The sequence below is a fragment of the Stegostoma tigrinum genome, chromosome 19 (assembly GCF_030684315.1).
Source record: "Stegostoma tigrinum isolate sSteTig4 chromosome 19, sSteTig4.hap1, whole genome shotgun sequence".
Taxonomy (NCBI): domain Eukaryota; kingdom Metazoa; phylum Chordata; class Chondrichthyes; order Orectolobiformes; family Stegostomatidae; genus Stegostoma; species Stegostoma tigrinum.
Window position 1 is genome coordinate 59,579,893 of NC_081372.1, and position 24,179 is coordinate 59,604,071.

General features: G+C 47.2%; 1 protein-coding gene across 1 annotated transcript in view; it reads right to left on the reverse strand.

Moving 5' to 3' along the window:
- Positions 1–2,003: 2,003 nt before the first annotated feature.
- The window catches only part of LOC125461424 (transcriptional repressor CTCF-like), a 176,808-nt gene continuing 154,632 nt past the window's right edge, over positions 2,004–24,179 (reverse strand). Inside the window, exon 13 of the mRNA XM_059652880.1 lies at positions 2,004–2,386. Coding sequence (XP_059508863.1) covers positions 2,283–2,386 — 104 coding nt within the window. The 3' untranslated portion in view covers positions 2,004–2,282. The remainder of the gene's footprint in view (positions 2,387–24,179) is intronic.

The following is a 24,179-nucleotide window of genomic DNA, read 5'->3' on the forward strand; positions in this document are numbered from 1 at the left end:
AATGTTATCAAAATATGCCATGTGTATTGACTCACTATGATCAATTTTGTTTGTAACACCCCCAAGAAACATTTGCCCAATTGTGGGAAGCTTTGAATCTGTAAGTATACCTTTTCCTATTGCTCCCGTGCTGGCTTTTGGGAAGCCGTTCAGCAAGGTGTTACTGGGTTCTGTGAGAATCCTACCAAAGACAGCAAGGAGATATCAATCAATATATACCCCTACAATCATGGATGCGATCACCCATTTCACAGAGATTATTCTCTGAGAACCATTTGTCAAAACAGTGGTGAGGGAATCGACCTAAATCTGCCCCCCCCCACCCCCTCCCCCTCCAGGTATCATCTGCCCACAGAGATCCTGGGCTCAGACTCAAACTTCATTTTCAAACGATTTTGGGAATTCAAAAGTAATCTGAGCGTGATGCAGCAGAGAATGCAGACACCTGCAGACACAGCAGACACTAATATTGTGTCACCAGACCCTAAAAGCAATGATAATGTCACACCACCATGAGTACCCTGATGACTGGGATCCAGCATCAGGTTTTCTTCAGTCAGACACCAGTGGCTCACCCAATGCCCACAGGGTTTACTCCCTGTGGATTAGTTTACAGGCACCCAGTGTGAGGGCCTCCCGAAGTAATGAAGGAGAGCTGTGCAGAACAGAAGGAAGAAGTCTCTATGTGAAGCAGCTCAGGGAAGGGGATGATCTGATTGACACCCCAGCTCAGGAAAAAGGCAACAGCTGTTTCACATCAACAGGGTAAAAGAATGCCACTGTGAACAAAGGGCCAAACATACAACAGTCTGTCCCTTTGCCCCCAACTAGGTGCAGAACAGTGAGCAGGCTTTACCAGGCTGGATGGTGAGCTGGGCTCATTGTTTGGAGGGTTCTGCTTTAGTGCCTTGGCTTCATCTCTGCATATTCCCCACGATGTGTCTTGAAGTGGTCTGTGCCTCCCCCCGGGAACCTTCTCCCTTTGATCAGTCACAAGTCAGGGTCTCTCTCCGATGCGGCTGTGGGGGATGTTTGACTTCCCGGAAGACTTTGTGAACATCCTGAAGTGTTTCCACTGTCTTCCCGGGCGTGTCCTGCTGTGACTGCATTCCAGGTTGTACAAATGCTTCTGGTGTAAGCCACCTGAGCTCAGGTATCCTGCCAGGAGGAGCTGGTCAGGAATAATTGGCACCTCAATACCAGGAAATTTAACTCAGGGAAGCTGCTGCTGTTGGACTGTGTTTCTTGTTTCTGGATTGGGATGGTGTTGTGAAGCCTGTCATGGACCAGTTCAAACCCCATCAAAATATATTCAGAGGATCGCCTAGATCCTAATGTCTTCTTTTTTAAAGGTAAGTGCAAGGCATTGTGTTCTGGTTGTAAATGAATTGGTCAAACTACCAGATTTGAAGCAAAACACACTTTATTCATACACTATAGCCAAGATACAACAACAGAAAGAAGAAATTGGGAAAAAAAACCACTTAACAGAATAACAGATTATTTGACATCCCATAACCACATCCCTGGCAAAAGGTAAGTTCAGTAAAATAGACTATGTCACAGGCAGAAAAACAAAGTTGCTGGAAAAGCTCAGCAGGTCTAGCAGCATCTGTGAAGTTAAAAACGGAATTAATGTTTCAGGTCCAGTGACCCTGTGTCACTGGCAATTCTCTAGTTCAGGAAGAAAACATCAAGAAGAAAGCTATGAGAGCGAGAGTAGCAAGGAGCTGCAGCTTCCAAACCCAGCTTCAAGATCCCAATAACTGTTATTATTGAAAAATGAAACAAAAAATCCCAGTTCTGTGGGATAATAAAATGTGAGGCTGGATGAACACAGCAGGCCAAGCAGCATCTCAGGAGCACAAAAGCTGACGTTTCGGGCCTAGACCCTCCTCTGATGAAGGGTCTAGGCCCGAAACGTCAGCTTTTGTGCTCCTGAGATGCTGCTTGGCCTGCTGTGTTTATCCAGCCTCACATTTTATTATCTTGGAATTCTCCAGCATCTGCAGTTCCCATTATCCCAGTTCTGTGGGAGTTTGCTCCACCCATTCAGGCTGCTTCTATTGTTCCCGCCTTTGAAAAAAACCCAAAGTCTCCCAAGTTGTTTACTTTATGGACTTTCAATAGCTAACACAGCGCCACTGCCCTAAAACCTCCCTTTAAAAAAAGGACAAAATATACCTTTAAAAGCATAGAAGTGTCAAAGCCGCAGCTGGTAGTAGTTCCCCATGTCTTTGAGATGCCCGCTGTGAGTTGTCCAAGTCTCCAAAGCATGGGCATCACTGTTGCCCAGTAAACCACATCTTCAGTCTCAGGTTTGAGATTCTGGTTGTCACATAGTTTCTGCTGGAGTTGGCTGAAGGCTGAGTCGGCACTTTGAATACTGGTTTAATAAAAATAGCAATGTGGTACAGAATCTAATCAAACCTCAGCATAATGCAGTCACAAACAGGAAACATCAGCATAGCTCAAAGGGAATACAGGGAGCATAAAACTGCACGAGAACCAACAAGCTGCTGACACCAACAACATGCACAATCTCTTCAGCACTCTCAGGCAGACAATCGCGCAAGCATTGGATTGCTCACCCACCGAGAGCCTAGTATTGAGGGGGAATCTCACCAAGGACAGTGAGATAGTCAAGGCTCACTGCAGAGAACATTTGGAAAAATTGCTCAACTTGAATGTCCTCAACACCAATCCTCAGTTCCCAGGCTGATTCAGTCTTACAGCCACCTCAGCCCAGAGCTAAGTCAAAAACCTCATTCAATGGCTGAAATCAACAAAGGCCCCTGGGGGGTTAGAATTCTTGCTGAGATTCTGTGATAGAGTGGATACACAGCCTGGGCAGAAGGGCACAATCTCCTGTCTCTCACTTGGAAAGAGGAGTATCTGGGACGCCGTGATTGTAAGTATGTTCAAGGTGGGAGACCAAATCCGATTGCAGTAACTACAGAGGAGCCTCTGTGCTGTCTGCCTCAGGGAGGATCATTGCAAGGAACCTACTCAACCACTTCTTCCCAGTGACTGAGGAACTCTTTTATTTAATTCAAAAATATACTTTACTCATAAAAAATATCTTTATCTGTATACAAAGTCACAAATGCTGTTTGGTTCTGTACAGTAACATATCAAGGAATCAAACACATTGAATTTGATTCTATCCAAACAACCAAAGACATCTCTTACACATTCAGAATATATTTACATGCATTCAACACACTTAGAGGTTCCTATAACTGAATGGGCTTTAACTTCGGCAGGAAGATTTCAGACAGTGGTCCTTTCCCCACTGTGCCTTGGTGGCAGCTTCCCCAAGCTTTAGTGTGTCCCTCAGCACGTAGCCCTGGACCTTGGAATGTGTCCGTTTGCAACACACAGTCAAGGTCAACGCCTTGTTCTGGAAGGCCAAGTTTCAGACAGTAACCGAGGAACTCCTTCCAAAGTCACAGTTTTTATCAATTGAGAGATTACTTAGATACAATCTTCACTGTGTGGTAAATACAGGGAGCAGCACCAATTGGTGGGCATGGCCTTTCTTTGTCCTCACAAGAGGCATCCTGTCACTGACGGGAAAGATACCAGGAACACTGGAACATGTGCTGGGAGGCTGCATGTATGCAAATGGTCAGCAATAGGAGCTGTGGTGTTCTCGCAACACTTTAGCTGGGAGCTTAATGCATTCAAATTGGCTGCAATGTTTTGCATTTTGCAGCCGTGACTATCCTTCTAACATGGAATGCTTGGAATGGAACGCTTTGCCTGCAACAGTAGTAGATTTGCCAACTTTAAGTACATTTAAGTCATCATTGGATAAGCATATGGACATACATGGAATAGTGTAGGTTAGATGGGCTTCAGATTGGTATGACAGGTCGGCACAACATCGAGGGCCGAAGGGCCTGTACTGTGCCGTAATGTTCTATGTTCTATGTTTAACTAGCTGCAAGGCATGATATAAATGTGAAAACCTTTCTTTTTTTAGGAAAGTGATCGGTCTAAGCCTCCACCATTCTGTGATGCCCACTGAATCTTTTTTGCCCATTTTCTTCTTCCCTTTCAGAGTAAGTAATTAAAATGTAGTCAGCATTAAGGCTAATTTCAAACAGAAACAAAAAGAGCTGGAGAAACTCATATCATCCAACAGAGAAAGAGATAGGCATTGGGCTGAGACGAGTGAGCAATGATTGGCTGGTGTTGAAACAGCAAACCTGGCAAATTGTTGTCAAGCTAGTACAATGGCTCATTGGTCAGCATTGCTACCTCATGTTATGGACCAGACCAGGCCTCCCCTCAAAACATAATGAGGAGATAGCCTAGACCCTAACATTTTCTCATTTTTAAGAGCAGTGCCAGGCATTGTGTTCTGGATGCAAATTGGTCAAATTACCAGATTTGAAGCAAAACACACTTTATTTATACACTCTAGCTAAAATATAACAAACAAAAGAAGAAATTAGAATAATTCATTCTATTGGAAAACTTTAAAAAAAATAAGATTATTTAGCTACTAAACAGTGATTGCTCCAGTATAGTAACAGCTCATAAACACACCCTTGGCAAAGAAAAATTCAGTAAGACAGATTTTCTCACAGGCAATTCTAGCAACAGGAAGAGAACTTTAGCTTTTAAATGTAACTGAGAGAGGAAAAAAAAACTACTTCTTTAAGACTCCAGTAGGTGCGACTGAAAATCTTGCAAAACTGAAAATCCTAGTTCTGTGGGAGTTTCCTCTACCCTTTCAGGCTGCTTCTATTGTTCCTACTTAAAACAAAAGCCCCAGGACTCACAGGCAATCTATTTTATTGTCTCTTAATAGATAGCCTGTCCCTCTGACGTAAGACTGCTCTTCAAAAAAAGGGACAAAATACACCTCTTAAAGCTGTAATATCATCACACTCATGATGCCAGGGACCTGGGTTCGATTCCACCCTTGGAGTTTGCACATTCTCCCCGTGTCTGAATGGGTTTCCTCCGGGTGCTCCGGTTTCCTCCCACAATCCAAAGATGTGCAGGTTAGAAGGGTTGGCCACATGGTATCCAGGGATGTGTAAGCTAGGTGGGTTACCATGGGAAATGTGGGGTTGAGGGGACAATGTATGTCTGGGTGGCATTGTCTTCAGAGAGTCAGTGTAGACCTGATTGGCTGAAAGGCCTCTATCTGTATTGTAGGGATTCTAGCTCCTTTTTGTCAAAGCAAGGACAGCCCAATAAGTTACCCAGATCCACACTGACATACCCAGAGCATCCACTAACACTTTACAGCGAATGATGTGAACTTCCTAAGACAGCCTCTTGGGACAGAGATTGGCCAGGTTCCAGTCGATGTGTTCCTAAGTAACTGACAGGCTCAGGCTTGTCTTAAAAAAAATCATGCTGGCTCTCCTTGATTAACCTTTATTTTCCAACTCAAAGATTATTTGTCTCAACTAACAGTTTCCCATCAATCCCATGGCCGATGTCAGGGTGATTGTTTTTACAGCATTTCAAGAAGGCATTGGATCTTTATTCGGGTAGAAATGGTTTTCAGGGCTATGGGGAAAAGGTGGGAGGCTGCACTAGAGGATAGAGAAGACACACAATGGGCCGAATGGCCTCCTTCATCATTGTAACAATTCTAAGATTGGCCCTTGGCTTCCTGTTTATTGTCTGTTCTTCCCCCGAACATCAGTAACACTCCAGACCTCAGCACTATTCCTGGATTCAAAGAGAATTGAGGGACTAAGACCAATAAGCCTTTGCTAGTTCTACTGTTGCTTCTCCCAGAAACCTGAACATATGTTCCATGTGTCAGCCTCACTGGTTGGAATACTCTGGAGAAACAGTGATGGCTCGCTTTAGTGCTCAGACCTCAAAGGCAAGAACTGTGGCTTCATACACTACATGTTAATTATTGAGGGAGTGTTACACTGTTGGAAGTGCTATCTTTTTGTTGAGATGATAGACTGAATGCCAACTTTCTTTTTGGATACAGTAATCCCTTAACATTAGTTACCTCAGTGGTTAGCACTGCTACCTCGCAGCCCCAGGGTCCTGGGTTCCAGCCTTGGGTGACTGTGTGGGTGTCCTCTGGGTGTTCCAGTTTCTTCTCACAGTCCAAAGCTGTGCACTTTAGGTGGTTTAGCTATGCTAAACTGTCCTGCAGTATACAGAATCAGGCGAGTGGATTTGACTCCTGGCCTCAAGGTGAAGCCAGGCATGGTCTGGATTGGAAGGGCTGTAGTTCTGAACTCCAGTCTTTTTTCCCTGAGAATCTGAACCTAGGTACCTTGTGCCTAAGATGGTCTAATAAGTCGCGACTTGTAAACTTTTTAGTGTGCTTATGTGAGTACATGTGACAATAAGCCTAATTCTAATTTTGTGATAAATGTGGGAATAAGGCAGGATTCGTTTTGGAGGGTTGGAGCAGAGTCAATGGGCTGAATGGCCTCTATCTGCACTGTAGCCAAGAAGTGAAGAGCATTTATTCACTCTGCAGTCCTCCCAAAATTTTTACGGTGTCCCAAACATGATCAAGCCAATGAAGTGTGGAATTGAAGGAACATAGTGGGCCAGGCAGACGAGAGGAATAGGAAAGTTGATGTTTCGGGTCAGGACCCTTCTTCAGAAGAAGAGTATGTTTGTGTACGTGCATGTGTGTGCGTGTGTGTGTGTGTGTGTGTGTGTGTGTTTTTCTGTACGTGTGTGTAAGTTTCAGTGAGTGTGTGTGTGTGTGTTTAAGTGTAAGTGTATGTCTGTAAGTGTAAGTATGTGTGTGCAAGTTTGAGTGTGTGTCTGTGTAAGGGTATGTGTGTCTGTGTACATAACTAGGGTGTTATTGTGTGCATGTGTGTTTGTGCATGTGTGTGTGTATTTGAGTGCATCTGTGTGTATGTGTGTGTGAGCGTGTGTGAGTGTGTGTGTGTGAGAGAATGTGTGTGTGTGTAATTGTAAGTCTGTGTGTCAGTGCCTGAGAAGTGCACGTGCGTGTGTCTCTGTGAGAGTGTGTCTGTGAGAGTGTCTCAGTGAGAGTGCATCTGTGAGAGTGCATCTTTGAGAGTGTGACTGTAAGAGTGTCTCTTTGAGAGTGCATCTGTGAGAGTGCATCTTTGAGACTGTGTCTGTGAGAGTGTCTCTGTGAGACTGCGTCTGTGAGAGTGCGTCTGTGAGGGTGTGACTGTGAGAGTGTGTCTGTGAGAGTGTCTCTGTGAGACTGTGTCTGTGAGAGTGTCTCTGTGAGAGTGTGTCTGTGAGTGTGTCTCTGTGAGTGTCTCTGTGAGTGTGTGTCAATGACAGTGTGACGGTGAGACTGTGCCTATGAGTGTGTCTGTGAGAGTGTGACTGTGACAGTGTGACTGTGACAGTGTGTCTGAGTGAGTGACTATGAGAGTGTGTCTGTGAGACTGGGTCTGTGAGAGTATCTCTGTAAGAGTGTGTCTGTGACAGTGTGTCTGTGAGACTGTCTCTGTGAGAGTGTGTCTGTGAGATTGTCTCCGTGAGAGTGCCTCTGTGAGAGTGTGTCTGAGAGTGCATCTGTGAGAGCGTGTCTCTTTGAGAGTGCCTGTCAGAGTGCGTCTGTGAGAGTGTGACTGTAAGAGTGTCTCTGTGAGACTGTGTCTGTGAGAGTGTGTCTGTGGGAGTGTGCTATGAGATTGTCTCTGTGAGAGTGTGTCTGAGAGAATGTCTGTGAGAGTGTGTCTGAGAATGTGTCTGTGAGAGTGTGTCTGTGAGAGTGTCTCTGTGAGAGTGTGGCTGTGAGAGTGTGTCTGAGAGAGTGTCTGTGAGTGTGTCTCTGTGGGTGTCTCTGAGAGAGTGTGTATGTGAGTGTGACTGTGAGAATGTGTATGTGAGAGTGTGACTGTGAGAGTGTGTCTATGACACTGTGTCTGTGAGAGTATCACTGTGAGAGTGTGTCTGTGACAGAGTCTGTGAGACTGTCTCTGTGTGGAGTATGTCTGTGAGTGTGTGTCAATGTGAGTGTGACTGTGAGAGTGTGTGAGTGTGTCTGTGAGAGTGTATCTGTGAAAATGTGTCTCTGTGAGTGTCTCTGTTAGAGTGTCTCTGTGAGTGTGTGTCAATGAGAGTGTGACTGTGATAGTGTGTCTGTGAGAGTGTGTCAGAGAGTGTATCTGTGAGAGTGTGTCTGTAAGAGTGTGACAATGAGAGTGTATCTGTGAGAGTGTGTCTGTGAGAGTGTCTCTGTGAGAGTGTCTCCGTGAGAGTGTGTCTGTGTGAGTGCGTCTGTGAGGAGTGTCTCTGTGAGAGTGTGACTGTGGGAGTGTGTCTGTGTATGTGTCTCAGATTGAGTGTCTCTGTGAGAGTGTCACTGTGAGAGTGTGTCTGTGAGATTGTGTCTGTGTGAGTGCGTCTGTGAGAGAGTCTCTGTAAGTGTGTCTGTGAGAGTGTGTCTGTGAGAGTGTCCCGGTGAGAGTGTCTCAGTGAGAGTGTGTCTGTGAGACTGCATCTGTGAGACTGTGTCTGTGAGAGTCCGTCTGTGAGTGTCTCTGTGAGAGTGTGACTGTGTGAGTGTGTCTGCGAGAGTGTCTCTGTGAGAGTGTCTCTGAGAGTGTGTCTGTGAGAGTGTCTCTGTGAGACTGCGTCTGTGACAGTGCAACTGTGAGAGTGTGACTGTGAGAGCGCGTCTGTGAGAGTGCTTCTGTGAGACTGTCTCTGAGAGTGTGACTGTGAGAGTGTGTCTGTGTGTGTGTCTGTGAGAGCATCTCTGTAAGTGTGTCTGTGAGAGTGTGTCTGTGAGAGTGTCCCAGTGAGAGTGTGTCTGTGAGAGTGCGTCTGGAAGACTGTGTCTGTGAGAGTCCATCTGTGAGAGTGTCTCTGTGAGAGCGTCTCTGTGAGAGTGTGTCTGTGGGAGTGTGTCTGTGTGTGTGTCTCTGATTGAGTGTCTCTGTGAGAGTGTCACTGTGAGAGTGTGTCTGTGAGATTGTGTCTGTGTGAGTGCGTCTGTGAGAGTGTCTCTGTGTGAGTGTGACTGTGTGAGTCTGTCTGTGTGTGTGTCTGTGAGAGCATCTCTGTAAGTGTATCTGTGAGAGTGTGTCTGTGAGAGTGTCCCGGTGAGAGTGTCTCAGTGAGAGTGTGTCTGTGAGAGTGTGTCAATGAGAATGTGTGTGTGAGAGTGCGTCTGTGAGAGTGTCTCTGTGAGAGTGTCTCTGACAGTGTGACTGTGAGAGTGTGTCTGTGTGTGTGTCTGTGAGAGCATCTCTGTAAGTGTGTCTGTGAGAGTGTGTCTGTGAGAGTGTCCCAGTGAGAGTGTCCCAGTGAGAGTGCGTCTGGAAGACTGTGTCTGTGAGAGTCCATCTGTGAGAGTGTCTCTGTGAGAGCGTCTCTGTGAGAGTGTGTCTGTGAGAGTGTCCCGGTGAGAGTGTCTCAGTGAGAGTGTGTCTGTGAGAGTGTGTCAATGAGAATGTGTGTGTGAGAGTGCGTCTGTGAGAGTGTCTCTGTGAGAGTGTCTCTGACAGTGTGACTGTGAGAGTGTGTCTGTGTGTGTGTCTGTGAGAGCATCTCTGTAAGTGTGTCTGTGAGAGTGTGTCTGTGAGAGTGTCCCAGTGAGAGTGTCCCAGTGAGAGTGCGTCTGGAAGACTGTGTCTGTGAGAGTCCATCTGTGAGAGTGTCTCTGTGAGAGCGTCTCTGTGAGAGTGTGTCTGTGGGAGTGTGTCTGTGTGTGTGTCTCTGATTGAGTGTCTCTGTGAGAGTGTCACTGTGAGAGTGTGTCTGTGAGATTGTGTCTGTGTGAGTGCGTCTGTGAGAGTGTCTCTGTGTGAGTGTGACTGTGTGAGTCTGTCTGTGTGTGTGTCTGTGAAAGCATCTCTGTAAGTGTATCTGTGAGAGTGTGTCTGTGAGAGTGTCCCGGTGAGAGTGTGTCTGTGAGAGTGTGTCAATGAGAATGTGTCTGTGAGAGTGCGTCTGTGAGAGTGTCTCTGTGAGAGTGTCTCTGAGAGTGTGACTGTGAGAGTTTGTCTGTGTGTGTGTCTGTGAGAGCATCTCTGTAAGTGTGTCTGTGAGAGTGTCCCTGTGAGAGTGTCTCTGTGAGAGTGTGACTGTGAGAATGTGTTCTTGAGATTGTCTCAGTGAGAGTGTGTCTGTGAGAGTGCGTCTGTGAGAGTGCGTCTGTGAGAGTGTCTCTGTGAGAGCGTCTCTGTGAGAGTGTGACTGTGGGAGTGTGTTTGCGTGTGTGTCTCTGTGAGTGTCTCTGAGAGAGTGTCTCTGTGAGACTGTCACTGTGAGAGTGTGTCTGTGAGAGTGTGTCTGCGAGAGTGTCTCTGTGAGAGTGTGTCAATAAGAATGTGTCTGTGAGAGTGCGTCTGTGAGAGTGTCTCTGTGAGAGTATCTCTGAGAGTGTGTCTGTGTGAGTGCGTCTGTGAGGATGTCTCTGTGAGAGTGTGACTGTGAGAGTGTGTCTGAGAGAGTGTCTCTGTGAGAGTGCCTCTGTGAGTGTCTCTGTGAGAGTGTGTCTGTGGGAGTGTGTCTGTGTGTGTGTCTCTGTGAGTGTCTCTGAGAGGGTGTCTCTGTGAGATTGTCACTGTCAGAGTGTGTCTGTGAGATTGTGTCTGTGTGAATGCGTCTGTGAGAGTTTCTCTGTGTGAGTGTGACTGTGAGTCTGTCTGTGTGTGTGTCTCTGAGAGCATCTCTGTAAGTGTGTCTGTGAGAGTGTCCCGGTGAGAGTGTGTCTGTGAGAGTGCATCTGTGAGACTGTGTCTGTGAGAGTCCATCTGTGAGAGTGTCTCTGTGAGAGTGTGACTGTGAGTGTGTCTGAGAGAGTGTCTCTATGAGACTGTGACTGTGAGAGTGCGTCTGTGAGAGTGTCTCTGTGAGAGTGCCTCTGCGAGTGTCCCTGTGAGAGTGTGTCTGTGAGAGTGTCTCTGTGAGAGTGTGACTGTGAGAATGTATTCTTGATATTGTCTCAGTGAGAGTGTTTCTGTGAGATTGTCTCTGTGAGAGTGTGTCTGTGTGAGTGCGTCTGTGAGGATGTCTCTGTGAGAGTGTGACTGAGAGAGTGTGTCTGAGAGAGTGTCTCTGTGAGAGTGCCTCTGTGAGTGTCTCTGTGAGAGTGTGTCTGTGGGAGTGTGTCTGTGTGTGTGTCTCTGTGAGTGTCTCTGAGAGGGTGTCTCTGTGAGAGTGTCACTGTGAGATTGTGTCTGTGTGAGTGCGTCTGTGAGAGTGTCTCTGTGTGAGTGTGACTGTGAGTCTGTCTGTGTGTGTATCTCTGAGAGCATCTCTGTAAGTGTGTCTGTGAGAGTGTCCCGGTGAGAGTGTGTCTGTGAGAGTGCATCTGTGAGACTGTGTCTGTGAGAGTCCATCTGTGAGAGTGTCTCTGTGAGAGTGTGGCTGTGAGTGTGTCTGAGAGAGTGTCTCTGTGAGACTGTGACTGTGAGAGTGTGTCTGTGAGAGTGTCTCTGTGAGAGTGCCTCTGCGAGTGTCCCTGTGAGAGTGTGTCTGTGAGAGTGTCTCTGTGAGAGTGTGACTGAGAGAGTGTGTCTGTGAGAGTGTCTCTGTGAGAGTGCCTCTGTGAGAGTGTGTCTGTGGGAGTGTGACTGTGAGAGTGTCTCTGTGAGAGTGTCTCTGTGAGAGAGTGTCTGTGAGAGTGTGACTGTGAGACTGCGTCTGTGAGAGTGTGACTGTGAGAGCGCGTCTGTGAGAGTGCCTCTGGGAGAGTGTCTCTATGATAGTGTGACTGTGAGAGCGCATCTGCGAGAGTGTCTCTGTGAGAGTGTGTCAATGAGAATGTGTCTGTGAGAGTGTCACTGTGAGAGTGTGTCTGTGAGTGTGTCTCTGTATCTCTGAGAGAGTGACTGTGAGGGTATCTCTGTGAGAGTGTGTCTGTGAGAGTGTGTCTGTGAGAGTGCCTCTGTGAGAGTGTGTCTGAGTGTCTGTGAGACTGTGTCTGAGAATGTGTCTGTGAGAGTGTGTCTGTGAGAATGTGTCTGAGAGTATGTCTGTGAGTGTGTCTCTGAGTGTCTCTGAGAGAGTGTCTCTGTGAGTGTGTGTCAATGAGGGTGTGACTGTGAGAGTGCCTCTGTGAGAGTGCCTCTGTGAGAGTATCTCTGTGAAAGTGAGTCTGTGACAGTGTCTGTAAGACTGTCTCTGTGTGGAGTGTGTCTGTGAGAGTGTGTCTGTGAGAGCATGTCTCTGTGAGAGTGTCTCTGTGAGTGTGTGTCAACGTGAGTGTGACTATGAGATTGTGTCTGTGAGACTGTCTCTGTGTGGAGTGTGTCTGTGAGAGTGTGTCTGTGAGACCATGTCTCTGTGAGAGTGTCTCTGAGAGAGTGTCTCTGTGAGTGTGTGTCAATGAGAGTGTGTCTGTGAGAGTGTGACTGTGACAGTGTGCCTGAGTGAGTGACTGTGAGAGTATCTCTGTGAGAGTGTGTCTGTGACAGTGTGTCTGTGAGAGTGTGACTGTGAGAGTGTGTCTGTGACAGTGTGTCTGTGAGAGTGTGACTGTGAGAGTGTGTCTGTGAGACTGCCTCTGTGAGAGTGTGTCTGAGTGTCTGTGAGACTGTGTCTGAGAATGTGTCTGTGAGAGTGGGTCTGTGAGAGTGTGTCTGTGAGAGTGTGACTGTGAGAGTGTGTCTGAGAGTGTGTCTGTGAGTGTGTCTCTGTGAGTGTCTCTGAGAGAGTGTCACTGTGAGTGTGTGTCAATGAGGGCGTGGCTGTGAGAGTGCGTCTGTGAGAGCGTTTCTGTGAGGGTGTGACTGTGAGAGTGCCTCTATGAGAGTATCTCTGTGAAAGTGAGTCTGTGACAGTGTCTGTAAGACTGTCTCTGTGTGGAGTATGTCTGTGAGAGTATGTCTGTGAGAGTGAGTCTATGAGAGTGTGTCTGTGAGAGTATCACTGTGAGAGTGTGTCTGTGACAGTGTCTGTGGGAGTGTGTCTGTGAGAGCATGTCTCTGTGAGAGTGTCTCTGTGAGTGTGTGCCAATGTGAGTGTGACTGTGAGATTGTGTCTGTGACAGTGTATCTGAGAGTGTATCTGTGAAAATGTGTCTCTGTGAGTGTCTCTGTTAGAGTGTTTCTGTGAGTGTGTCTGAGAGTGTATTTGTGAGTGTGTGTCTGTAAGAGTGTGACAATGAGAGTGTATCTGTGAGAGTGTGTCTGTAAGAGTGTGACAATGAGAGTGTATCTGTGAGAGTGTGTATATGAGAGAGTGTCTGTGAGAGTGTCTCTGTGAGAGTGCGTCAATGAGTGTATCTAAGAGAGTGTTGTCTGTGAAAGTGTTCCTGTGAGAGTGTCCCTGTGAGAGTGCGTCTGTGAGGAGTGTCTCTGTGAGAGTGTGACTGTGAGAGTGTGTCTGTGAGAGTGCCTCTGTGAGAGTGTGTCTGTGGGAGTGTGTCTGCGAGAGAGTCTCTGTGAGAGTTTGTCAATGAGAATGTGTCTGTGAGAGTGCGTGTGAGTGTCTCTGTGAGAGTGTGTCTGTGAGAGTGTGACTGTGAGAGTGTGTCTGTGAGAGTGTGACTGTGAGAGCGCGTCTGTGAGAGTGCCTCTGGGAGAGTGTCTCTATGAGAGTGTGACTGTGAGAGTGTGTCTGTGTGTGTGTCTGTGAGAGCATCTCTGTAAGTGTGTCTGTGGGAGTGTGTCTGCGAGAGAGTCTCTGTGAGAGTTTGTCAATGAGAATGTGTCTGTGAGAGTGTCTCTGTGAGAGTGCCTCTGTGAGTGTCTCTGTGAGAGTGTGTCTGTGGGAGTGTGACTGTGAGAGTGTCTCTGTGAGAGTGTGTCTGTGAGAGTGTGACTGTGAGAGTGCGTCTGTGAGAGTGTGACTGTGAGAGCGCGTCTGTGAGAGTGCCTCTGGGAGAGTATCTCTATGATAGTGTGACTGTGAGAGCGCGTCTGTGAGAGTGCCTCTGGGAGAGTGTCTCTATGATAGTGTGACTGCGAGAGTGTCTCTGTGAGAGTGTGTCAATGAGAATGCGTCTGTGAGAGTGTCTCTGTGAGAGTGTCTCTGAGAGTGTGACTGTGAGAGTGTGTCTGTGTGTGTGTCTGTGAGAGCATCTCTGTAAGTGTGTCTGTGAGAGTGTGTCTGTGAGAGTGTCCCGGTGAGAGTGTGTCTGTGAGAGTGTCTCTGTGAGAGTGTGACTGTGAGAGTGTGTTCTTGAGATTGTCTCAGTGAGAGTGTGTCTGTGAGAGTGCGTCTGTGAGACTGTGTCTGTGATAGTCCGTCTGTGAGAGTGTTTCTGTGAGATTGTCTCTGTGTGTGTGTCTGAGTGCGTCTGTGAGAGTGTGACTGTGAGAGTGTGTCTGCGAGAGTGTCTTTGTGAGAGTGCGTCTGTGAGAGTGTGTCTGTGAGAGTGTGACTGTGAGTGTTTCTGTGAGATTGTCTCTGTGAGTGTGAGAGTGTTTGTGTGTGTGTCTGTGAGAGCATCTCTGTAAGTGTGTCTGTGAGAGTGTGTCTATGAGAGTGTCCCTGTGAGAGTGTCTCTGTGAGAGTGTGTTCTTGAGATTGTCTCAGTGAGAGTGTGTCTGTGAGAGTGCGTCTGTGAGACTGTGTCTGTGAGAGTCCGTCTGTGAGAGTGTCTCTGTGAGATTGTCTCTGTGTGTGTGTCTGAGTGCGTCTGTGAGAGTGTCTCTGTGAGAGTGCGTCTGTGAGAGTGTGTCCGTGATAGTGTGACTGTGAGAGTGTCACTGTGAGAGTGTGACCTTGCTGGTGTCATCCCAGTTTGTCAGGCTCTGCCGTCTTTCACAGTGACACTGATTGCAACTGAGGAACAACTAAACAACTGAGGAACCCCAGATGGTCCTTCATTTAATCATCGCTTCTCTGAGAACAACAGAGATACAAACCCATGGCGGGGGGCTCTGAAGATTTAAAAAAACTGTTGGCAAAGTATCACAAAATTCCTGAATGGTCAAAAAGCCACAGAAGTCCAGTGTGAAGTTTGATCAGTGTTTATGAAAGCAGACAACTCCTTTCAGACACCAAAATTACAGGGTAGGTGTGCAGGCTTTAGTCTGATTTCCAGTGAGACATGGGCTGGAGCGTGTTTATCGCTGACACGTATTCAGGGACTGGTGGTAGCACTTGTAACTTTGAAACATCTTACAAAGGTGACAGTCGACACAGTCTGGTCACTTGTTTCACTTTGTGGCCTTCCCAAGTGACAGATGCCTGATAATGCCGTGTCAATGATAGGATCGTAACTGGATGCCAGGGAAGTTGTTGTTTATCTGCATTTCCCATGGGGATTGAGAAGGGGGTTAACTCTCTGACAGGCTACAGTGTGAATTCACCTCTATAATCATTACCATCCCATACCAGTCAATGCACTGGCTACACTGCTTGTTGAAGATTTGAAATGTTCCCCCTTGCCCATATGATAAGAGGATAATGTTACTGGCATTGCTAATTGCTAGTGTGAAAACATAATTCAGTCAGGAGCGATAGCTTTTAGATTGTGTGAGAACGGGAAAGATAGTGACAGTTCAAATTATTCCCAGAATTCCAAATTCCAGGAATGGCTGTTGAGGCAGAAACAGAGAGAGGTTAATTTAGTCAAAGTGTTGCATGTCGAGGGGAGGTGATGGCCTAGTGTTATTATCACTGGACAGTTGATCCTGAGGGCCAGAATGTTCTGGGGACACAGCTTCAATGGGACGTGGTGGAATTTGAATCCAATAAATATCTGGAATTAAGAATCGAATTATGACTATAAATTCATTGCCGATTGTTGGGGAGAAAAAAACCCACCTGGTTCACTCATGTCCTTTAGGGAAGGAAACTGCCATCCATCCCTAGTCTGGCCTACATGTGATTCCAGACTCACAGCAATGTGTCTGACTTGTAACTGCCCTCTGGACAATTAGGGATGGGCAATAAATGGGCAATAATCTAGCCAGTGACATCTCATCCTGTGAATGGTTAAAAAAAATTGAAAGCCTGGCTTTTACATAGAGTTTTGAAACTTTATGTTAATGTTGATTATTATAATTGGAACTTGTCGGCAGCTGTTATAACCTACACAGTTTGTGTATAGCTTGGATGAAGCAGTAAATGTGTTCTGAAATCCCACTTTCATTGAAGCCCACTTTCAGAGTCCCACTTTCAGAAGCAGGTTGCACATTGGTTCAGGGTCAGTGGGGATATTCTCCTTCAGGTGGAAAGAATGCTGTCTTACCCCATTCTCCCGTAGTGTACAACGCAGCTTCCCTGTCTGGTTTTGTGGCCTTCTTTTATTCCTCCCTAAACAGGCATTTTCACGGACGTGAGAATGGCATGGGGGTTAGGATTTACATAGGCTTTGTTCCCACAGGCAGCTGGTCTTTAAATCACCAGCTGACTCCACTCCTAAAGAACTTTGGTAGCTCAGGAGAGTGAAATATATAATAATTTGGATGAGGAATGTGAATGTGCAATTGCCGAGTTTGGGGACGACACAAAATTAGGTGGAAAGGCAAGTGCTGAAGGCAATAGAGTCAACAGAAGGATATAAACAGGTAGCTGAGGGGCTAAAAACTTGGCAGATGGAAGATAACCTGGGAATATGTATGGTTATGAAGAACGGAAGAGTTGGATATTTTTTAAATGCAATCATCTAAATGAAAGCTGCAAAGATTTGACAGTCCTCATACGGGAATCACAAAACACCAGCATCTAAGTTCAACAGGTGATTGAGAAAGCAAATGGAACGTCGGCCTTTATTTCAAAGGGAATGGAGTATTACACCAGTAGGAGCTTGCTAAAACTATACCAGGCACTAGTCAGAGCTCACAGCAATATTACGGTGCAGTAGGAGACCATTCAGCCCATTGTGTCTACATGACTATCCAAATTAGCATAATAACAGTGCCATTCTGCTGCCTTTCAAGCATATTGGCCCCTTACCAAAGGAAATATAGACTGGCATTGGAGGCCGTCCAGAGAAGGTTCATTAGTCTGATCCTGGGTATGGAGGGATTGTCTTACCACTACATTGAGTAGCTTGGTTCCCTACTCATTGGAGTTTGGAAGAATGAGAGATGGCTTAATTGGAAGATTCTTAGGTAAGCTTACAGGGTAATGTGGAAAGGTTGTTTCTCTCTACAGGAGAGTCTCAGACCAGAGGGTATAAATGCAGAATAAGGGGTTGCCCAGTTAAGACAGAGATGAGGAGGAATTTATTCTCTCAGCAGGTTGTGAATCTGTGGAATTCTTTGCCCCAGAGGGCTGTCGAGATGGGTTGGTTAAGTATATTCAAGACTGAGACAGATAGATCTTTAATCAATGGGTTTTTTGTGATAATCAGTGATGATTGATTCATCATTCACCAAAGATCCTCAGACAGCACCTTCCAAACCAACCACCACTTCCATCTCCAAGGACAAGGGCAGCAGATATCTGGGAACACCACCACCTCCAAGTTCTCCGCCAAGACACTCCACACCCTGAACTTGGAAATAGATCGCCGTTCCTTCAGTGTTGCTGGGTCAAAATCCTGGAATTCCCTACCTAAGGGAAATGTGGGTCGACCTATAGCAGTTAGACTGCAGCGGTTCAAGAAGGCAGCTCACCCCCGCCTTCTCAAGGGGCAACTAGGGATGAGTAATAAATGCTGGGCCCAGCCAGAGACACCCACATCCCACAAATGAACAATAAAAAAAATTAAAAGAAGTTTTAAAAATTTTTAAAAATTAAGATTTTTTTAATAATTAAATACAAATTTCACGCAGTTTGGGATTGAAGCTCGTGTATTCAGAACGTTAGCCTGGAGCTCGGGATTACTAAGCCAGAGACATCACCATTAGAGGACCGACTCACCTGATGCAATTTTAGCTTCACTGTGGTGCATTAATACCTGAGACTAACTTTTGATTATTACTAGCTAGATACCTGAGGGCAGCTCAGGCAGTCAGGTTGAAGATCTCCCATCTGCTGATATAGCTGTGATAAATTTAGAGGGATGCAGCATTGTGTATGTATTTAAAATAGCTGGGACAGTTGTGCAATTGGAATATTAGAATTAAAATGTTTACTCATTACATGATAAGCCTTTGTATTTAATGTGCACAGGTAAAGCATGTTTATTTAAGATTAGAATAGACACTGAACCATGATGTACTATTGCACAACGAGCACTGAATTCATAGCTTTTCCTCAAATGAAGAGATGCCTTGAGTTGTATCTGTCCCCTTTTGTTCTCACGATGTGTGTGGAAGATGGAGGAAGAATTGCATTTGAGTCTATATTTGTTCATCTCAATGAGTTGAACAAGTTCACAAGCTGCTATGTGACTGTTAACTTGTCATTGTCGGAGACATGCTGCTGCTGTAATCTTGCAATACACTGATAGCAGGCTTCTGACAAGCCTGACCCCTGACTGATTTGAACTTTGACCAGGCTACCTGCTGTTGAGTGACGGTGTCAGGCTGCTTCATGACAATGGGCACCCTGGACGTTCACCGAAAATCAGTTTAACATCCCTTCCTTTACTAATCTTCTGATTGATGGCCAGCAGGAGATGATGAGCTGGATCATTTTAGGGTCACTCAACAACATTAGCACACATTTAGAAAGCATACGTAACCAAACAAAATGTCCCAAAGTAGAGCTGTGACAGGACAAATGTTGATTTGACACAAATTTAAAGGACGAGTAGCTCGAAACCTGGTCTTAAAAAGAGCTTAAAGGAGAAGAGAGGCAGATATATTTAGGGAAGGAACCTGATTTGAAATGAATTAGTTTTACTGTCACATGCACTCAAATGAGCACCACGAAAAGTTTATATGTCATCACTTACAGCACCACCTTAGGTGGAGAGTAACTAGGTACGATCCCTAGTTACAGAGAGCAGAGATGAAGAAAAAGTTACAATATAACTGCACTCACTGTAACCATACAACAGAAAAACAAGAAGCAAAGTTAAAAAGACAGATATCACAGTCTCTCTCCGAGGGATCTCCGCAGCAGACCAGCGCAGGGAGTCTCCACATGGTCTGACCACTAGCTGCTACCATGCTCCACACTGGGCTGGTGTCCCCACTCCCTGCTCCAGACTGCTGGTCACTGGGCTCCCTGCTTAACACACCATAGTCCGAAGTGGAATTTCTCAGCTGCAGTTCTTGGAACCTAAATTTCACATCCTTCTCCCCAGCCTGCTCCCAAAGGAAGCAGAGCGGAGGGTCATTGTTCTTGTACAGAAGGCACAATGCTGCTAAAGCTGCAGAAAGCCCACTGTAACATTGTCCGCTGTAACATTGTCTAGCGTGTATGGTACTGGATGAGGCATTGAGAGTTTAAATCCCTCAATGGCAAATGTTCAACCCCAAATTCAATAGACACGACTGTCTGGGAAACTGGTGAAATAATCAAGAACAATGCAAAAATTTATTGCAACGATTATATTGATTCAACAACATCCTTCAAGGAACAGTTATTCTCAGTGTAGTCTGTTTGCAATTCCAAGTTAAAACTTTATGGATGAAATCTCAATACCCAAGGACACGAGGCTCACCCAATAAATTCTACCTTGACAGTGTTGCCTGCATCCCAGAAGCATTTTTTTTTAACGGTTAGAGATAATGGGAACTGCAGATGCTGGAGAATCCAAGATAACAAAGTGTGGAGCTGGATGAACACAGCAGGCCCAGCAGCATCTTAGGAGCACAAAAGCTGACGTTTCGTGCCTAGACCCTTCATCAGAGAAAAACAAAAAATTCTGATGAAGGGTCTAGGCTCAAAACGTCAGCTTTGGTGCTCCTAAAATGCTGCTGGGCCTGCTGTGTTCATCCAGCTCCACACTTTTTTAACAGTTAGACTGGTTATTTTAGAATATTAAATAGGCTCAATTACATAAGGCAACATTTTCACTTGTAAATACATCAGGTTAATGAGAAATAGAGGGTAATTTTACTTCAGAAACATATGTTTATGTGGTTCTAGATGTCCTGAAGTGCTTTACAGGTGATGAAGCACATTCAATATGTAGCCACTATTGTTATGTAGAAAATGCAGCAGATTTGCACACAGCAAAATGCACTTTCACAGAATACTTTGGTGCAGAACCCTTCTTATCAGTGAGTGACCTATTATTGCTGATTGATTATTTAAAGGAAAATTCTGGAAACTGCAGTGTATCTGATATGCTCACTCATCTCTATCCACATGGATAAGGAACACCACCAATTCGATTGGGACACCAAGATCCTGGGAAAAGCAAAGCAGAGACAAGCAAGGGAATTCCTAGAGGCCTGGTTCTCCATTAAGAAAGTCATCAATAAAAACAGAGCTGGACCCCATATACCCTCCACTGGGAAGGAAAACCAGAAGTGAGGGAATCCAGCTCGATGGACACCAGAGTTTAAATAACAGGCAGGAAAACACAACGTCGCTTCGTCTGATGATGTTACCCAGCGTGGTAATGAAATATCTTCGGAACAACAATGAACCAGCTCAGTGAGCCAAGCAACTGCAACATTCACAACCTCAGCTACAAATCTACACTAAAGCCTTAGAAACAGCAAAGTGATACTAGTCATACCTGCTTAAGGAACTGACTGAGGGATAGGCCAGCAGGGTTAGTACCCTGCTCTTCTTTGAGCAATATAATGTGTAATCATTTACTTCATTTTAGATGTAGTTTAGATTTAGATTTTATTGTCACGTGAGCTCAGGTATAGAAGTACAGGAGTACAAGTGAAAAGTGCACAATGTAACCACACATGGCACCAATACAGGCACAAAGGTGCTTGGGTACAAAAACTTAGGTACAAAGTAGTAAAAGAGAAAAACAAGGTTAAAAAGTTAAGCATTACAGACCATCACAGAATAAGCAGGAAAATAAAGAAGTGAGGTAATATTTAACATTAAAGTCTTTCTCAATATCATCTAGAAAAATAAAGAAATAAAGTTAAAAGTTCAACAGTCTTCCTTGAAGGCTTAGCCATGATGGGGCCCCAATCTCCTCACTGTCCAGGAAGTCTCAGCTGCTCGTTCTCGATACCACCGCCACAGATACTGGGGACCTCCCTCAGCGCTCACTTTTCCCGTGTTAGGCTCAACTCCGAGGGACAAAGCGCGAACTCCACACCTGGTGAAGCTGCAATGACTTCACCACTGCCGCTGTCACCTCTGACCTTCTCCTGCTTCCTCTGGGACATTCCCGGGCAGGGCCCGCTCACAGCCTCCAAACGCCAGGTACCCGGGACATTCCCAGGCAGGGCCCGCTCACAGCCTCCAATCGCCAGGTACCCGGGACATTCCCGGGCAGGGTGTACTAATCATGAGACCTCGACATAACTTAACTGAGAGACATTACCTTGGACTGTAGGACCCCTCGACCTGCATCTCATTTAAATGCCCACGAGAATACACAATCAAACTTTGAGAGAGGGTTTTGAACCTCACAGCCTTAAGGCACAGAGGTGAAAGTGCTGGCATCCGTGTGCAAATTATTAAAAACGGAAGAAGTAAAAACTGGGATATTACTTGAGGGTGACGAGATTTAACAAAGGCCAAACATTTGGCACATCTTTTGGGGGAGGAACAAATTCCATTTACAAAAGCAACTGAAAGCATTTGTAACAAATCATTTTCATGGGATACTTTCCTGCAGGACTCTTCCAATGGGGAGTGATCTGATATTACAAAACCGAGTATTCGGTTACCAATGATTGATTGTTCGAGAGGAGTATCCAGAACCTGGAGAGTCTCCCAACAGTTATCCTGTTATAGAGAAATCGTTAACAGCTAATGGGCGGCACGGTGGCTCAGTGGTTAGCACGGCAGCCTCACAGTGCCAGGGACCCGGGTTCAATTCCAGCCTCGGGTAACTGTCTGTGCGGAGTTTGCACATTCTCCCCGTGTCTGCGTGGGTTTCCTCCGGGTGCTCCGCTTTCCTCCCACAGTCCAAAGGTGTGCAGGCTAGGTGGATTGGCGAGGCTAAATTGCCCGCAGTGTTCAGGGGTGTGTGGGTGATAGGGAGATGGGTCTGGGTGGGATCCTCCAAGGGGCGGTGTGGACTTGTTGGGCCGAAGGGCCTGTTTCCACGCTGTAGGGAATCTAATCTAATCTCTCCGTGAGCCATTTGTCACAGGTGAGTCAAGGCTGAAATACTCAAGTGGCAGCCCTTTCACACAGCATGAGGGCTTGGGGGATATTTGAATAGATTTGACTAAGAAAGTCATGACTGCAGCTGTCAGCAATAAATAACTCCAACAGCCAGGCAAATTATATTCCAATCAGACAAACTGGCTGCTACTGCCAGCTCTCCGTGAGGCAATAGAAACAAGTTCAAAAAAAACAAAGACTCTGGAAATCAGAAACACAAATAGAAATTGCAGGGTAACAAGGGTGCCTGGACCCAAAACATGAACTCTGCTTTCTCTCCACAGGTTCAAACAGGTTAGTCATATTTCACTAAAAATACCATTTAAAGCAGAGATGACAAAACATTTTCTTCTCTCAGCGGGTTGTGAATCTTTCACGTTCCCTTCCTCAAAAGGAAATGTTTGTAGACCTTTGATATATTTTTAAGGCAGAGGGAGATAGATTCGTGATGATCATCAGGGAATAGGCAGCAAACTGAGGCTGAAATCGGATCAGCTGTGATCCGATTGAGTGATGGAGCAGATTGGAAGGGAGGAGTGGCTGATTCTTACTACTTGCTGCATGGTGGAGTGTGACAGCCAGCGGTCACTGGGCCTGGAGTGGGGCAGAGCGGTCAGTGGGCCTGGAGTAGGATGGAGCGGTCAGTGATCCTGGAGTGGGGCAGAGCGGTCAGTGGGGTCTGGAGTGGGGCAGAGCGGTCAGTGGGCCTGGAGTAGGACGGAGCGGTCAGTGATGCTGGAGTGGGGCAGAGTGGTCAGTGCGGTCTGGAGTGGGGCAGAACGGTCAGTGGGGTCTGGAGTGGGGCAGAGTGATCATTGGGTCTGGCGTGGGGCAGAGTGGTCAATGGGGTATGGAGTGGGGCAGAGAGGTCAGTGGGCCTGAAGAGGGGCAGAGTGATCAGTGGGTCTGGAGTGGGGCAGAGTGGTCAGTGGGCCTGGACTGGGGCAGGGTGGTCAGTGGGCCTGGAGTAGGACGGAGTGGTCAGTGGGCCTGGAGTGGGGCACAGTGATCATTGGGCCTGAAGAGGGGCAGAGTGGTCAGTGGGGTCTGGAGTGGGGCAGAGTGGTCAGTGGGGTCTGGAGTGGGGCAGGGTGGGCAGTGGGGTCTGGAGTGGGGCAGGGTGGGCAGTGGGGTCTGGAGTGGGGCAGAGTGGTCAGTGGGGTCTGGAGTGGGGCAGGGTGGGCAGTGGGGTCTGGAGTGGGGCAGGGTGGGCAGTGGGGTCTGGAGTGGGGCAGAGTGGTCAGTGGGCCTGGAGTGGGGCACATTGATCATTGGGCCTGAAGAGGGGCAGAGTGGTCAGTGGGTCTGGAGTGGGGCAGAACGGTCAGTGGGGTCTGGAGTGGGGCAGAATGGTCAGTGGGCCTGGACTGGGGCAGAGTGGTCAGTGGGCCTGGAGTACGACGGAGTGGTCAGTGGGCCTGCAGTGGGGCATAGTGATCATTGGGCCTGAAGAGGGGCAGAGTGGTCAGTGGGTCTGGAGTGGGGCAGAGTGGTCAGTGGGGTCTGGAGTGGGGCAGGGTGGGCAGTGGGGTCTGGAGTGGGGCAGAGCGGTCAGTAGGTCTGGAGTGGGGCAGAGTGGGCAGTGGGGTCTGGAGTGGGGCAGAGTGGGCAGTGGGGTCTGGAGTGGGGCAGAGTGGTCAGTGGGCCTGGAGTAGGACCCAGTGGTCAGTGGGCCTGGAGTGGGGCACGTTGATCATTTGGCCTGAAGAGGGGCAGAGTGGTCAGTGGGTCTGGAGTGGGGCAGAACGGTCAGTGGGGCCTGGACTGGGGCAGAGTGGTCAGTGGGCCTGGACTGGGGCAGAGTGGTCAGTGGGCCTGGAGTAGGACGGAGTGGTCAGTGGGCCTGGAGTGGGGCACAGTGATCATTGGGCCTGAAGAAGGGCAGAGTGGTCAGTGGGGTCTGGAGTGGGGCAGGGTGGGCAGTGGGGTCTGGAGTGGGGCAGAGCGGTCAGTAGGTCTGGAGTGGGGCAGAGTGGTCAGTGGGGTCTGGAGTGGGGCAGAGTGGTCAGTGGGTCTGGAGTGGGGCAGAGCAATCAGTGGGCCTAGAGTGGGGCGGTGTGGAGTGGTCAGTGGGCCTGGAGTGGGATGGAGAGGTTAGTGGGCCGAGAGCGGAGTGGAGTGGATAGGTCAGTGGGCCTGGGGCGGAGTGGATAGGTCAGTGGGCCTGAAGTATG